The 13,691-nt window shown below is 35.2% G+C and overlaps 1 protein-coding gene across 11 annotated transcripts in view; it reads left to right on the plus strand.

The window, feature by feature from the left end:
- The window catches only part of REPS1 (RALBP1 associated Eps domain containing 1), a 72,861-nt gene that overhangs the window by 38,191 nt on the left and 20,979 nt on the right, over positions 1-13,691 (plus strand). For 8 of the 11 annotated variants that reach the window (XM_067701943.1, XM_067701938.1, XM_067701933.1 and 5 more), the window contains exons 9-10: positions 9,686-9,807; positions 13,293-13,373. In XM_067701943.1, coding sequence (XP_067558044.1) covers positions 9,686-9,807; positions 13,293-13,373 — 203 coding nt within the window. The remainder of the gene's footprint in view (positions 1-9,685; positions 9,808-13,292; positions 13,374-13,691) is intronic. The other 3 variants (XM_067701939.1, XM_067701942.1, XM_067701940.1) reach the window with 1 other exon arrangement.

Below are 13,691 nucleotides of genomic sequence, written 5' to 3' on the forward strand. Positions count from 1 at the left end.
AGTGTGATTCTTTGTCATGTTGATCTACTGACGGAATTTTAAGGCTGATGATGCAAGTTCTTTCCTGGGCATTTGTCTTTTTACACCTGTTAGATTTGTTTAGCAAAGAGACACTCTGGTTTTTTGCCTGCATGTCTCTATACACTATTCCTTTAACTATAATTTTAAAGGTGTCAAAGACTCAGTTTTTTCCAATTCTAACATAATATTATATGGTTTCCAGTCAAATTTATTGTGAACATTTTGACCACACAGTATTAGATTAAAATCTGCTTTGCCTACTCATAAATGATGAATTTGGAGTTCTATTTTGAGGTGGGAAGAACCATTTAATCTTCTTTCTCCTACCTATCATAAGCCTGAGATTCATGACACAAAGTCCTTTGAATATAGAAATTGTCATGTGACCCTGTGATTCAATCAGTATCCTTAAAAACCATTTTTAAATAGCTGTGTTTTTAGATGTTCCCAGTTAAAGGAGGCACACCCAAACACTTTCTTTTGGCTGACCTGAGAACTTACCATAAATATTCCTTCTGTGGAGACTTTGTGCCTTACAGGCAAAGGTGGTTTCTATCTTCTCTGATCTTGCACAGCATATCCTATGTGCTGTTCATTATGGCACACATTATGCTGAATCCTGTTCTTTTTTTCCACTTTCTACCACTACACTCTGAGCGCCTTAAAAAAATAGGAGATGTATCGTATTCATTGTAGTATCCTCAGGACCTAGCACTTGCAGGCATGGACTAAGTAGCTTAGTAAATAATTATTGAGTAAATTATGCTAAATATGTGCCATTTTTAAAGTAGGGTTTTTTCCTTAACATTTCTGTCTTTGGAAAAACAGTCATTTGTTTTAACTTTATGATGTTGGGACATATTAAAATATTAGCTCCACAAGTATTCTATATTTACAATTTAAGTAACTCTCACAGAAAAATAGATGATGAATAATGATGACTTGAGTTACAGTTGCTTGAAGTAACAAGCTAAGCTTTCTGTAGGCATGCAAACATAGGTGGGATATATATGTATTTTTTCCAAAGTCATTTGATTAGATTTATAGGATTAAATATACCAGATAAAACAGAACAACCAAGGACCAGAGGTAGAAGTACTTGTGTAGACCTGAATTAAAATATTTAACATTGAACATCACTGAATTTGACAGCTGGAGTAAATAACTTTCATTGTCTTATAAAAGAAAACATACAAGAATTCATCTGTGGAAGCTTTCTGAAGCTGAATTCAAGAAAGAATGGTAATCTTCTAGGAATAGCTATCTTCTTTTTTTCTAAATTTTTAAAATTTTTATTGGAGTATAGTTGACTTACAATGTTGTGTTAGTTTCAGGTGTGCAGCAAAGTGAATCAGTTATATATAGACATATATCCACTCTTTTTTTAGATTCTTTTTCCATATAGGTCATTACAGAGTATTGAGTGGAGTTCCCTGTGCTATTCAGTAGGCACTTATTGGTTATCTATTTTATATATAGTAGTGTGTATATGTCAATCCCAATCTCCCAATTTATCCCTCTCCCCTCTTAGGAATGGTTATCTTCTATTAAAAAAAAAAAAAAAGATTAAGGTGACCTGCTAGCCTACCACAATTGTATCTTAAAGAAAAAAAAAAACACGTTGAGTTATTATACATTTTAAACTCAATCTCCACCTCTTAAACTCAATTTCCAAAGAATCATCTTTGTAGCACAGTTTCAATTTTACATATATTTTTTTGCGATTATTTGGTCAGTCTCTCTTAAACTAGATTAGAGGTTCCTGGGCAGATAGTAACCAGATTGGTCTTGTTCATCATGTTTAAGCACCTAGCAGGGTGCAAACTGAGTGCACATAAGTAGGCGTTCGCATTTTTGAAATGACTAAGTTGGCTGAACCACTTGTTTAAAACTGTTTCTTGTCTTCACACCACACTGCTCACATGAGCACCTCAGTAGTATCTGCTTGAGATGCTCAGAGAGGTAAAGGAATTTGTTCACTATTCTGTGTCCTCCTCCATAATCGCTGCTTTGTACAGTAAACTTGAGCATGTGTTTCATTGTTGTTGATATGGTGCATAGATAGCATAGGTCCCCAAGCTCCTAGTGGTACTTTTAACATGAATATTTTTAAAATCCAGACTTTTTATTTATGAGTCGTTTACCAAAAATACATACTTGAGACTAGCTTGATGTGCGTTAATCAATGTTAATAGTTTCTCTTGTGTTCACACAGAAAATTTTAACATATAAAAGCCTGTAAAAGTAACACATGCAGCTGTTTTTACACAAGTGCATTCACACTGTACATCCTTGATTTTTTTCTAATAATGTTGTACATCTCTGCACTTTGTTACATATAGAGCTGTCACATTCTTTATCATAATTTGTGAATGTTCCTTAATTCAACCAGTTTCTTATTGATGGAATTTTCGAGTAGTTTCCTGGCTTTACTTTTAAATTGGTGTTGCAAAAAAAAAGGTACATATATTTTTGTTTTGTACAGAGAACCTCGAATCTTTGTTTTGGAAAATTTACTCTCCAAGTGCCTTTAGTTGCAGAGGAAAATGAAAATAGGCACTAATATTCATCATTAACTTTACACCTAAGGAATTAATTCTCAAGGCCCCCACCCCATATATGTATACATTCTTAACACTCGTGTCATTTCTTTTCAGATAGTGGGGTATTTATTGGAGGTGATGAATCAGTACAATTGTAAATATTGGCAAAGGTGCACCATTTAGTGAAAGTGGACAAAATAACTAAACTCCTCAAATTCCTGGCAAAAACAAATTCCTGACAAACAAGACTAGCTAATACTTGAAGGAGAAAACCTCTGCAAGAATGACACAATAGGGGCTTTAAAAGATTATGGTTTAAATATCAGTGGATTCAGTAAGAGTCCTTGGGTATATTTAATGATACCGTTAATTATTTTTTGCAGAAATGAGCTTTTTTCTTTATGATTGTGTTGTGAAAGTCAAAATGAAGTGAAGGATGTCTGTCTTGCTCTGTTAGGATGAGAACTCCATGGAAATAAATGGGAGCCTTGTCTTCTTGCTCAATACTGTATCTTTGTTTACTATATTTACTTATAGGCCCTCAGTAAATGTTCACTGACTGAATTCATGCTTTTATTAATTTTGCCACCAAATTTCGCCCAAAATCTTTAACATCTTTTATGGTTTGTTCTTTATACTCATTTTCTGTGTAAGTCTTGAAGAAAACGCCCAGTTTAGTTGTTTTTTCTCTTTATGAAATTTTAGTCCTTATTTTAAGTGGATTAACTTTAAATGGGCTTTTTCCATTTGTAGCTATACTTAGATAATGGAAACCTCCTGTATATCTGTGGGTAATATTCTTTGAAGTATAATAGCTGAGCCAAATGGTATTTGCTATAAAATGTTGATCAGTACTGCAAAAAAAGAAAAAAGGGCAACAGATGCAATTTAATTGGTATTTGGGGTAAGTGTTTTATTGTTTTCAAACCTTGTTAGACATGTTTTTACATTCATTTTTTTAAAAATCTTTGGCTTTAATTCAAAACTAATAGACTTCTACCTAGTCCTTAAAATCTGCTTACTGAGTAAGTTTCCATTTTGTGGAATATTGGGGAGAAGTGGAATTAATTTTGGAAATAGAACTTAGTTTTTCGATCCATGTAATATCATTCAAGGCAAACGAAGCATATCTTAAATTAAGTTTTTAATTTCTTTCTGCATATGCATTGCTTATCCCTGTCTTTTAAGTGTGAATGAAAAAGGTGCTATTTATAGGGGGTTTTTTTAAACTTAAAATTTATCCACACCTGTTTTTTTTAAATTTTAAATGTTTTTTTCTTGTACAAATAATATTCACATCTCAAATAAATAAAAGATATAGTTACTTTTTGCTTAGATGAAGCTGATAAATGAAATTAAAACCTTGAACCTACATGATTGAAGAATTCTTCCTAGGTTTGTTTTGCTACTTGAAAAGAAAATAAGTTTTAAACCATAAGACTTCAGGGAGTATATATATTTCTATTAGATTGATAATAGCTGGCAGTCATTTTGAAGCAGTTTTTTTAGTGTATTGAGTATAATACTAGGAAAATGAGAGAAATTTGGGGTGGGTAGATTATAAACCTAGAATGAAACTGAAACAGGTTCTTTCTCTTTAAGAAAGAGGTTGTTCAGCAGGTACACTGAACTGAACTGAATCTGGGAACCTTTTAGGGTCTGTGGAGCCTAGAAGGATGAAAACTACTGACAGTGTTTTTATTTTCTAGTGCGATCCTGAAAATAAGGTTTGCACTTTTCGTATTATCATTACTAACTTTTTTTTTTTTTTTGCGGTATGCGGGCCTCTCACTGTTGTGGCTTCTCCCGTTGCGGAGCACAGGCTCCGGACGCACAGGCTCCGGACGCACAGGCTCAGCGGCCATGGCTCACGGGACCAGCCGCTTCGCGGCATGTGGGATCTTCCCAGACCGGGGCACGAACCCGCGTCCCCTGCATTGGCAGGCGGACTCTCAACCACTGCGCCACCAGGGAAGCCCTATCATTACTAACTTTTAAATGTAGATTGACAGTACATCAGTATGATCACCCTGGGTTGTGCCTTCCAGGCACATTTCTATACATGCAAATACTTTTTGCATAAAAGCCCTTTTGGGGTTGATTTTAACAAATAATTTAGGCTCATGCTCTTCTTTTTCAGCCCTGATGCTCTGATGATGTCAGGGGCAGAGCAGAACCCTCAGGAGGGAGGCAGGGTTGACACAGTGTTCCAGCAGGAGGCTAGGTTGGAACACTGCATCAGGTAAGAGTAAAATTACACCCCTGCCTCCGTAAGGATACAGTCTTAAAGACTAACTTTTGTGGGCAGCTATGAAACTCTTTGTTGGAGTATTTATAAGGAGCCAAGTTGAAGGAAGTGTAGTTTATTTACAAACCTAATGCCTCTTCCCAGGCTCATGACTGTTAGTTTCTAGAACATAGGTAATTTGCTCCTTTTCTCCTGCCATTTGTTGTACTATATATGAAGTTAGGAAAGAAGCAATGTGTAATTTTGCTAATTTATTCCAGAGATAATTTTTGAATTTTCTAGGACAGTGATTTTTTTTCAAACTTTCTCATCTTAGGGACCCCTTTACATTCTTAAATATTTTTGTGGACCCCCAAAAAGGCTTTCTTTTTGTAGATTACATCTGTCAATAGTAACCCTATTAGAAATTAAAACTGAAACATTTTTTTAAAATACTTACTGCTTTATTTTAAAATAACAAGAGTATACCCCTTATATATTAGCATAGGTATTTTTAGGAAAATAACCATATTCTCCAAAATAAAAAAATTGTGAAAAAGGTGGCATTGTTTTACACTTATGCTAATCTCTTTCATATTTGGTTTAATAGAAGACAGCTTAGAATCTCAACTAGCTGCATTCTGCATTCAATCTGATGAGTGTGTTACTTTGTTTGAGGTGTATCAGGTGTTGGCACACCAAGCCCTGAGGCCAGATCCAGTCTGCTGACTGTTTTTGTATAACCTGCAAGCAAAGAGTGGTTTTTGTTTTCAAAAAAGAATAATATTTATTACACATGAGAATATATGAAATTTGAATTTTAGCATCCATAAATAAAAATTTATTGGAACACGGCCAAGCCCATTCCTTTGTGAATTACCTATAGCTGCTTTTGACAGCAGCACAGTTGAGTGGTTGCAGCAGAGACCTTACAGCCTGCAAAGCCTAAAATATTTACTGGCTAGCCCTTTGCAGAAAAAGGATGCCAATCCTTAGTACCTGAAGAAAATTTGGCCTCACGTAGTAAAAGGGAGGACTGTTTTCAGATAATTTTGGATATTCTTTGCTATTGCACCAAAACTCAACAAATGGTAATTTCTTAAAGGTTAATTGCAGTGTAAAAGCTGAAACCATATTAATGAATTGTTTGTACTGTTACATAGATCTGTCTTGAACTTTGAATGAATCTTTTACCCATGCACGGCTTTGTAACATAATGCGCTGATTATTTGTAAAATATCGGTTCATTGAGTTGTACAGCTCTTTCAAATGTTGGGACATTTTATTATAAAATATCAAAAAGTGTGTTTGTTAATATCACAACCTATCTTATCAAGGAAGTACTGGGAAGCTCTTGAGCTTATAGACATGGATATACATTTTCCAAAATTCTAATCTTCACTTAAAAGCTCAAACTTTGTCATTAGTAACAAATACTGAAAATTGTTATTTTCCTTGAAGGGACAGGGTCACTTAATCCATTTTCAAGAAAATCCCTGCCTAATAGCCATGTCTGAATAATTACAGTTTATCACCTGTTCTTTCAAGAATAATAGTGGCCTGTTCAGTTGACATCTGAATCACACTGAGACAACCGTTGCACTTTAATATGGAGAAGTGCTTCATATTTGTTTCCCATTTTGCCACAGAATATTTTAAAAATGTGTTTCCAGGGGTGAGATTTAATAAAATTAATAATTTTTACTGCTTAATTGTGAACATCCTTCAGTGAAATTGTCATGCATATTTATTGATTTATTTATTTTTACATATTTTAACTGGAATGCATGGTGGTAAAGAATACAATGACTGCTATATTGTAGCAGTAATCACTATATATTTAGGTGCCACTGCCTTGATTCTTGCTAATAAGCTAGCAGTTTTACCCACCATTGCTTTTGCACCGTCAGTGCATATGCCAACACAGAGAAAAAGCATTATTACTATTACAAAATAATTTTGATGTTTTAGACCCCCCTAGCAGTGTCATGGGGACTCCCAGGAGTCCACGGTTCACAGTTTAAGAACTGGTACTGTAGGAAAATAACTGTATCGGAATGACTATGAAGTATAATTATTTGGGTGAATAACACTTCAGTTCTTAGTTAGCCTCAAGGGGCTGGACCCACTGCAGCTTGGTACTAGTGAATCAAAGAGGTACCCAGAATCCATCCCAAACCTGAACTTCCCTGCAGTGGGGATGGTATACATTCTGGCCCTAAATTTGTCAGTAGAAGACTAACAGGAGAACAGAGGTCCAGGCAAGTCAAATCAGGGCCCCAGTTTGCCTTAAGGTGACATTTGAAACTTAAATAATAATACAGTATGACTTTTAAATAGGTTCTTTCAAAAATTAATCATCCTATAGTTAATACTATTTTTATTCTATTTTTCCTTTCCTTAATATCTGCTTTGGGAGATCTTTTAAAGACGCTTCTTCATTCACCATCCTTCTGACAGAGTTTCACTTCCGGTAAACTATCAAATCTATAGCTATTATCCTTCTTTCTTTAATTCCCTTTCCTTTTGTTTTAATTTAATAAATTTATTTTATATTTATTTTTGGCTGCGTTGGGTCTTCGTTGTTGCACACAGACTTTTCTCTAGTTGTGGCGAGCAGGGGTTACTCTTTGTTGCGGTGCACGGGCTTCTCATTGCGGTGGCTTCTCTTGTTGCGGAGCACAGGCTCTAGGCACGCGGGCTTCAGTAGTTGTGGCACGTGGGCTCAGTAGTTGTGGCTCGCGGGCTCTAGAGCGCAGGCTCAGTAGTTGTTGCGCACGGGCTTAGCTGCTCTGCAGCATGTGGGATCTTCCCAGACCAGGGCTCGAACCCATGTCTCCTGATCTCTGCCCAGTGACATATGTGATCTCCCTGCATCCCTCGTCCATCCTCTCCCACATTTGCCAAAGTAGGCTGTCATACTGCTCTGATGTAGAGCTCACTAGAAGCATCTTGCTGGTGAGGTCCAGCTCCAGTTTGCCGTCGAGCGCCTTGCCGTCCTTGCTACAGTCCAAGTTGAAGCTGCTGGGGAGCCGGGCAGCAACCACCCCCGGAGAGCTGGGCTCGGGGGCGAACATAGAGGCCGAGACCGGCGAGTCCATCCGGGAGCGACTCTGCTCCGCCACCATCTTTAATAACTTAGGCTAATTCATCTCCCTGTGTTACCATAGGAAAAAAAGTCCATGATTTTTGTTCACACTGAAAACCACAAGCTATTTCCATGAGGAATTTGCTGCTACTATTTATTATAAATAATTTTTTCATTAGTTTTTCTCTAAGAGCATTGTGTTAAGAGGTCTTCATAGAACATTATATAAAGCGTTTCTGCCTCTTATTTGTTCTATATCACTTTGGCACTTTTACTGAGAAAGAGATAGAATTAAGAAAGAAATAGCAAGAATGCTTGATCTTAGAAAACAAAAATTTATCAAAATATGATGCTGGACTACAAATTAGAACTTGCAGTGTGATATGACTATAAAGAAATAATGTCAGGGTGAGTAAAAGGGAGGTATTTTGAGATAGTCATGTAACAGAATAGGTGAAGAAAAATTTTGAGACTTCTTCAGCGTATCAATAGTTAATTTTGGTTCTAGAAAAATAATGGTAATGGAGAATGAATTTAAATGAAGAACACACAAAAGTAACTCATTCAATAAATATTTGAGTGCCTAATATGTGGTAGGTCCTGTGTTAGGCACTAAAATGTGAAGGATTTACTTATGAATAGATTGGAAGGTTAAAACCTATACATTGCTAAGTTGTTATATGGCTGTCTATATAGGAATCTGAAGTATAGTACTAACATTTAATGGCATATGTCTTTCTTTCTGATGGAGAAACTCAGGTGCTATTTATTTTATTCAACTTGCCCATGGTCAAACAATGAGATAGTGACAGATATTAGAGTCATATTTTTGATACAGGTTCTAAACAGATTAGGTACTCCCCATTAATTTGGCAATCAATGTGATTTTCAGACTGGGATTATATTCAAAGCCATGTAAAATTTGGGAAGATTGGAATGAGAATTTAGTTACCATTAAATTCCTTCTGTTTTTAAATTACAATTTGAGAGCTTGGAGAAGCCTTAACTAATTAAAAGTAGAACATGATGTCACATAATACTTTAAAAACCACTTTGAAATCCTGTCATGGATTTGTAGCTCTCTCAGTTAAGTCTGTAAATGCTAGTGAGCCTAACGATAAAAGTTTGTTTCGTGTGGGCTCATTGACTTTGCTTTTTGCTCATGCCTGGGCTCTTTCTCTCCTTTTGCTGTCTGCCTTGAAAATATATGCTGCTTCTTGGTAACAAGGAAGACTTGTAGAGAAAATTCGAGAGAATTAGTGTAAATCAGCAGTTCCCAAAGTATATGCCAAGGGAATATTGAGGGATTTTTATCTGATAAAAAAAGGTTTATATTTGGGAAAAACTGATTTAAACATGACAAGTCTTTGATATACAAATGTGCGTGGGGACACTCCAACAGGGAATTTTAGTATTCCCAGATTTATTTGAATAGAAAACCTAATCTTTAAAAATATCTTACTGATTGATATTCCATGGAATACACTTTGGGAACTGGTACAAATCCATCCCTACTAGATTCAAAGTATGTGCCCTATTGCATTGCTATGTACAACACTCTTTTTCTACTTATTTCTAACTAGATTTTATTTTCATGGAAAACTCTGGTTTCAGGTAGACAGTAAGTTGCAGGAATAAGTATTGCCTGATTGTCTGATTGTTAAGATGTTTGTTTTGGGAACATGAGAAAAGGAAATTTAGATTATAAATTACTACTTGTGAAAACCTTCTGTTAGGTTTTTATGAGTAAATATTCCTAAACTAAAATATATTGTTTATAGAGAATTTCTCTTTTTTAAATTGCAGACGTTGGGGATCAGCCAGGTGAGGTAGGTTATTCAGGCTCTCCTGCAGAAGCACCTCCAAGCAAGTCTCCATCTATGCCGTCACTAAACCAGACTTGGCCTGAGCTGAATCAGAGCAGTGAGGTTAGCAAAGCTTCCCTTTTCTCTCACTAACATTCACTTTTTTAAGGTAAGAAGTTCCGAGCAGGGTAATTTCAGCATATAGCTCTTTCAGCATGCATGCATAGTTGAGGGACCATATCAAATGTGACTGTGATAGATATTTGTAATTATATGACTCTGAGGTTTTCAAAGTACTTTTTCATATGTATATACTATCATTTAGTTTCCACCATTCATTCCTACTAAATCTCTGTGGGTTAGATGGGGCAGATGCATGAACTTAACAGTCGAAAGGGTAAATGTCTTGGACAAGATATCTTACAGCCAGTAAGCGACAAGGGCTGAGGTTTGAACACAGGTCCTTTGGACGTTCAGTCAGCTAGCATACCTGCTGTGTCACACTGCCTTCTCATTCCTGTAAGCAAGGCCTGGGATAATAGATTTGGAATCTTGGCTTTGGAAGTGATATGAGAAGCCACTAAACCAGCTTTCCACATGAAAGAAGTATTTTCTACATTCCAGGCTATTCATAGTAATTTATTTTATTTAATACAAAATGGAATGATTTAACCCTATTAAATGCAGTGGTTAAAGACCATGTTATATAAGACCAAGCCCAGCGTGGAAAACAGAATTTGAGAACCACCCCCCATTACTTTGGAACTCCATTATACAAAACAATAAAAGTAGGGCCACTATGATTAGAATAAGGGAAGAGGACCTGAGGCCCTGCCTCCACAAAGCACCCTCTGAGGCCCCTCTGTTAAATCTTCATGCTCTGTAGAACTTCAATTGAAAACCACTGCTCAGCCTGTTAGAGCACTTTTCTTTGTGAACAAGTTATATTTTTTTTCCTTACAGTCTTTTGTATCACTTTTAGATAGTGCTTGAAGCTTCTGTGCTTTCTGTGTCTTTTAAAGCCAGAAAAATACTGGGTTTAAGAGACACTAGTTAATTTTGGACAACTGAAAAACAAGAGAAGTAACTGGCAGGTTTAAAGTACTTTGCTGCTGCTTTATGACATAATCACAGATACCTGCTTCTGAGACATTATAATATACATCCGTCATGCTGTCAGATATAAAACCATTTATATAAGTGTTTTTCTGGAGGGAAGATTTAAGCCTTGAAAGAATTTGCTAGTAGAGAGGCTTTATGGAGAATAGGCTCAGTGTTCTTGAAACCACTGTTTTTTGCTGCCTTTATTCATTTCTGTCATTTTTTTAAAAAAGCAGTATCAGATTAAAAGATTATTTTTACTGATATCTGTTCATAAATAAAAGCAACTCTTTCTAAAGCATGTCAGTTCAAAAGCCCATCTTCATTCCAAGTAAAAATCACATGTGATCATTAAAGACTAGCAATGGAAATCCCTTTCAAATCTGATTTAAGCAGTTGCATTTTCCCTTCTTAAATCTTCTTACCAAGTTTCATTTTGTGGTGTTTGCTAATAGGGACATGAATGTCATAATTGGTTTTTTGCACTATGTGTGGAAAATCAAAATGTTACTAAAACTAACATTGATTTTTGACACATTTTAATAATATTTATTTTTTTTAATTTACTTAGGATATGGAAATTATATTTTAATTTTCTACCTCAAAGCACTAATATTCTTTCAACAAATATTTATTCAGCATTTGCAAATATGGATGAGGCACTGTAGGGGATAACACTAATAATCTGTAACACATATTGAGCACTTTTGATGTAACCGTTCTGTTCAAAAAGCTCTTTACATATATTAACTCTTTACATCCTTATAACAATCCTGTGACATAGGCATTATTAATCTCACGTTACAGATGGTACAACTGGAACACAGAGAGGTTAGATAACTTGCCTGAGGGTGTGCAGCGTAACTAGGATTCCAGTCGTCTGGTTCCAGAGCCTGTGCTCTTAACCATTATACTAAAGTTACAAAGATAAGAGTGTTTCTCTGCTCTCCAGCTAGCTTACATACAGTCTTGTAAAATCAAGTAAAATCTCATGCCACCAAATAGGTAGACAGATGTCTTCTTTTTGGAAAAAATATTCTGCATCTAAACTTTTCTCCATAGTTAGATAATCAGAATTTTAAAAATTCCTTCTGTACCTATGCAACAATAATTATTGAAGAAACTAATTACATTAACAAATATTGGTAAGTCACTTCCCTGAAGTGATGTCCCTTGATAAAAGTGAATCACTGTGGATTTTCTTTATTCAGGAAACACGCTGAATGCATCTCTTATTTCTTAGTATATCTTAATTTTATGATTTCAAAACTAATCTTTAGGGAAAGCTGTTGAATGATTGCATTAGCCATTTCTGTAGATAATTTTTATAAATGTGTTCATTTGCTAACATTTAGTTTCTACATGTCTTCTCAAATTGAATATTACTATTTTAAATAGTAAGTCGAACTTTGAAGCATAAAAATGTATACTTTTCTATACTGAATTATAAAAAGAGGATTTTGGTTAATGGAGTAGGTGTGTCTGTGTGTAAACATTCATGTGTATATATTGTATATGTGCAGATGTTTTTCCTTCAGCGTATAACTGGTAATTCTTAAGAATCAAATTTTAATGATAATTTTAATATGATTTTGATATAAAATCCTATACTGTTTATTACTAAGATCTTCAAATGGAATTTACTAAAATTAATAATCACTTATCACTCCACCTAATTTGAGGTATGATATTTGTGTACCTCTTTTAGAAGAGTAGTATTTCATATCAAAATACATCTTCTATATATAACACATACTCAGTTGCTTGATTTGCTCTCATTGTGGCCGCATTCTGATTTTTCTAGCATGGGGTTGGAGGTGGGTGCCTGATTGGCAGTTTTGTCTTGTGGTCTGGCATGGCCCTGTTCATAATGCTGATTACAGGGGTTGACTTGCTACAGATTGACATAAGCTCAAACTTACATTAATTCCAGAATTCTTTGCATTTTATCTCAATTATATTTTATTAAATATCTATACATATGTACAGAATATGTGCACATACATAATAGAATCATCTTTCAGGGGTCGCACTGGCAAGTCGCACTGACTTGCTTTGTTTTGACCAAAACTTTGGTACTCAGAATTCATTAGTACCACCAAATCAGTGCATTAACATTTGGATTTTAAAAGAAGGATTTGAAGTTATTCTTTCTCTAGTCAAGACAAACCCCTTTATATTTTTCTTTTGTCACCATTTATACCACTTAGACTCTGTTCCTTTATTGTGTTTTGAGTTGAATTCTGTAAGGCTTTGAATCTCTCCCATGGAGATTGCAATAAATTGTTACTGTACATTTGATCGTGAAGCTGCTCACTTTACATTACAAGATGACCCAGCATAGATAATGTAGAATGTTTATGGAAAAACAGAGCTTACGGAATTTTGTCAGGCCTACGAAACACAACTTGCAGTGCAACCTCTGAATTACTTTGCTAAATCTTCTCCGGTGATCTTTTACTCCATCTTTCTCATCATGCTGACTTGTCTCTCCTCTGTCTGTTCAGCAGTGGGAGACATTTAGTGAACGCTCTTCAAGCTCACAAACTCTGACCCAATTTGATTCTAACATTGCACCAGCTGATCCTGTAAGTCAATCACTTAGCTTGCTTGTTTGAAATTAATTTTATTAACCCAAATTTTCATTCATTATGGTTTTTAGCTGATATGCATGATTCAGTGGAGTGCTTAGAGGGAAATGGTGGCAGGCTTTTCAATTTTGTGTGTTTAATGGTGGAAAGAACTTTTTTTTTTTTTACCATTCTTTGTATTTTCTAGTTATTTTAATGAGAGAAATCTATGTTTTTAAAATCTGATACATGTGTCTAAAGGAGCATTTTGTGACAGTTGATTTAGTTGACCTTGTTTTCATTTGCTAATTGAGTGTATGTTTTATTAAACATATA

The sequence above is a fragment of the Pseudorca crassidens genome, chromosome 13 (genome assembly GCF_039906515.1).
Source record: "Pseudorca crassidens isolate mPseCra1 chromosome 13, mPseCra1.hap1, whole genome shotgun sequence".
Classification (NCBI taxonomy): Eukaryota; Metazoa; Chordata; class Mammalia; order Artiodactyla; family Delphinidae; genus Pseudorca; species Pseudorca crassidens.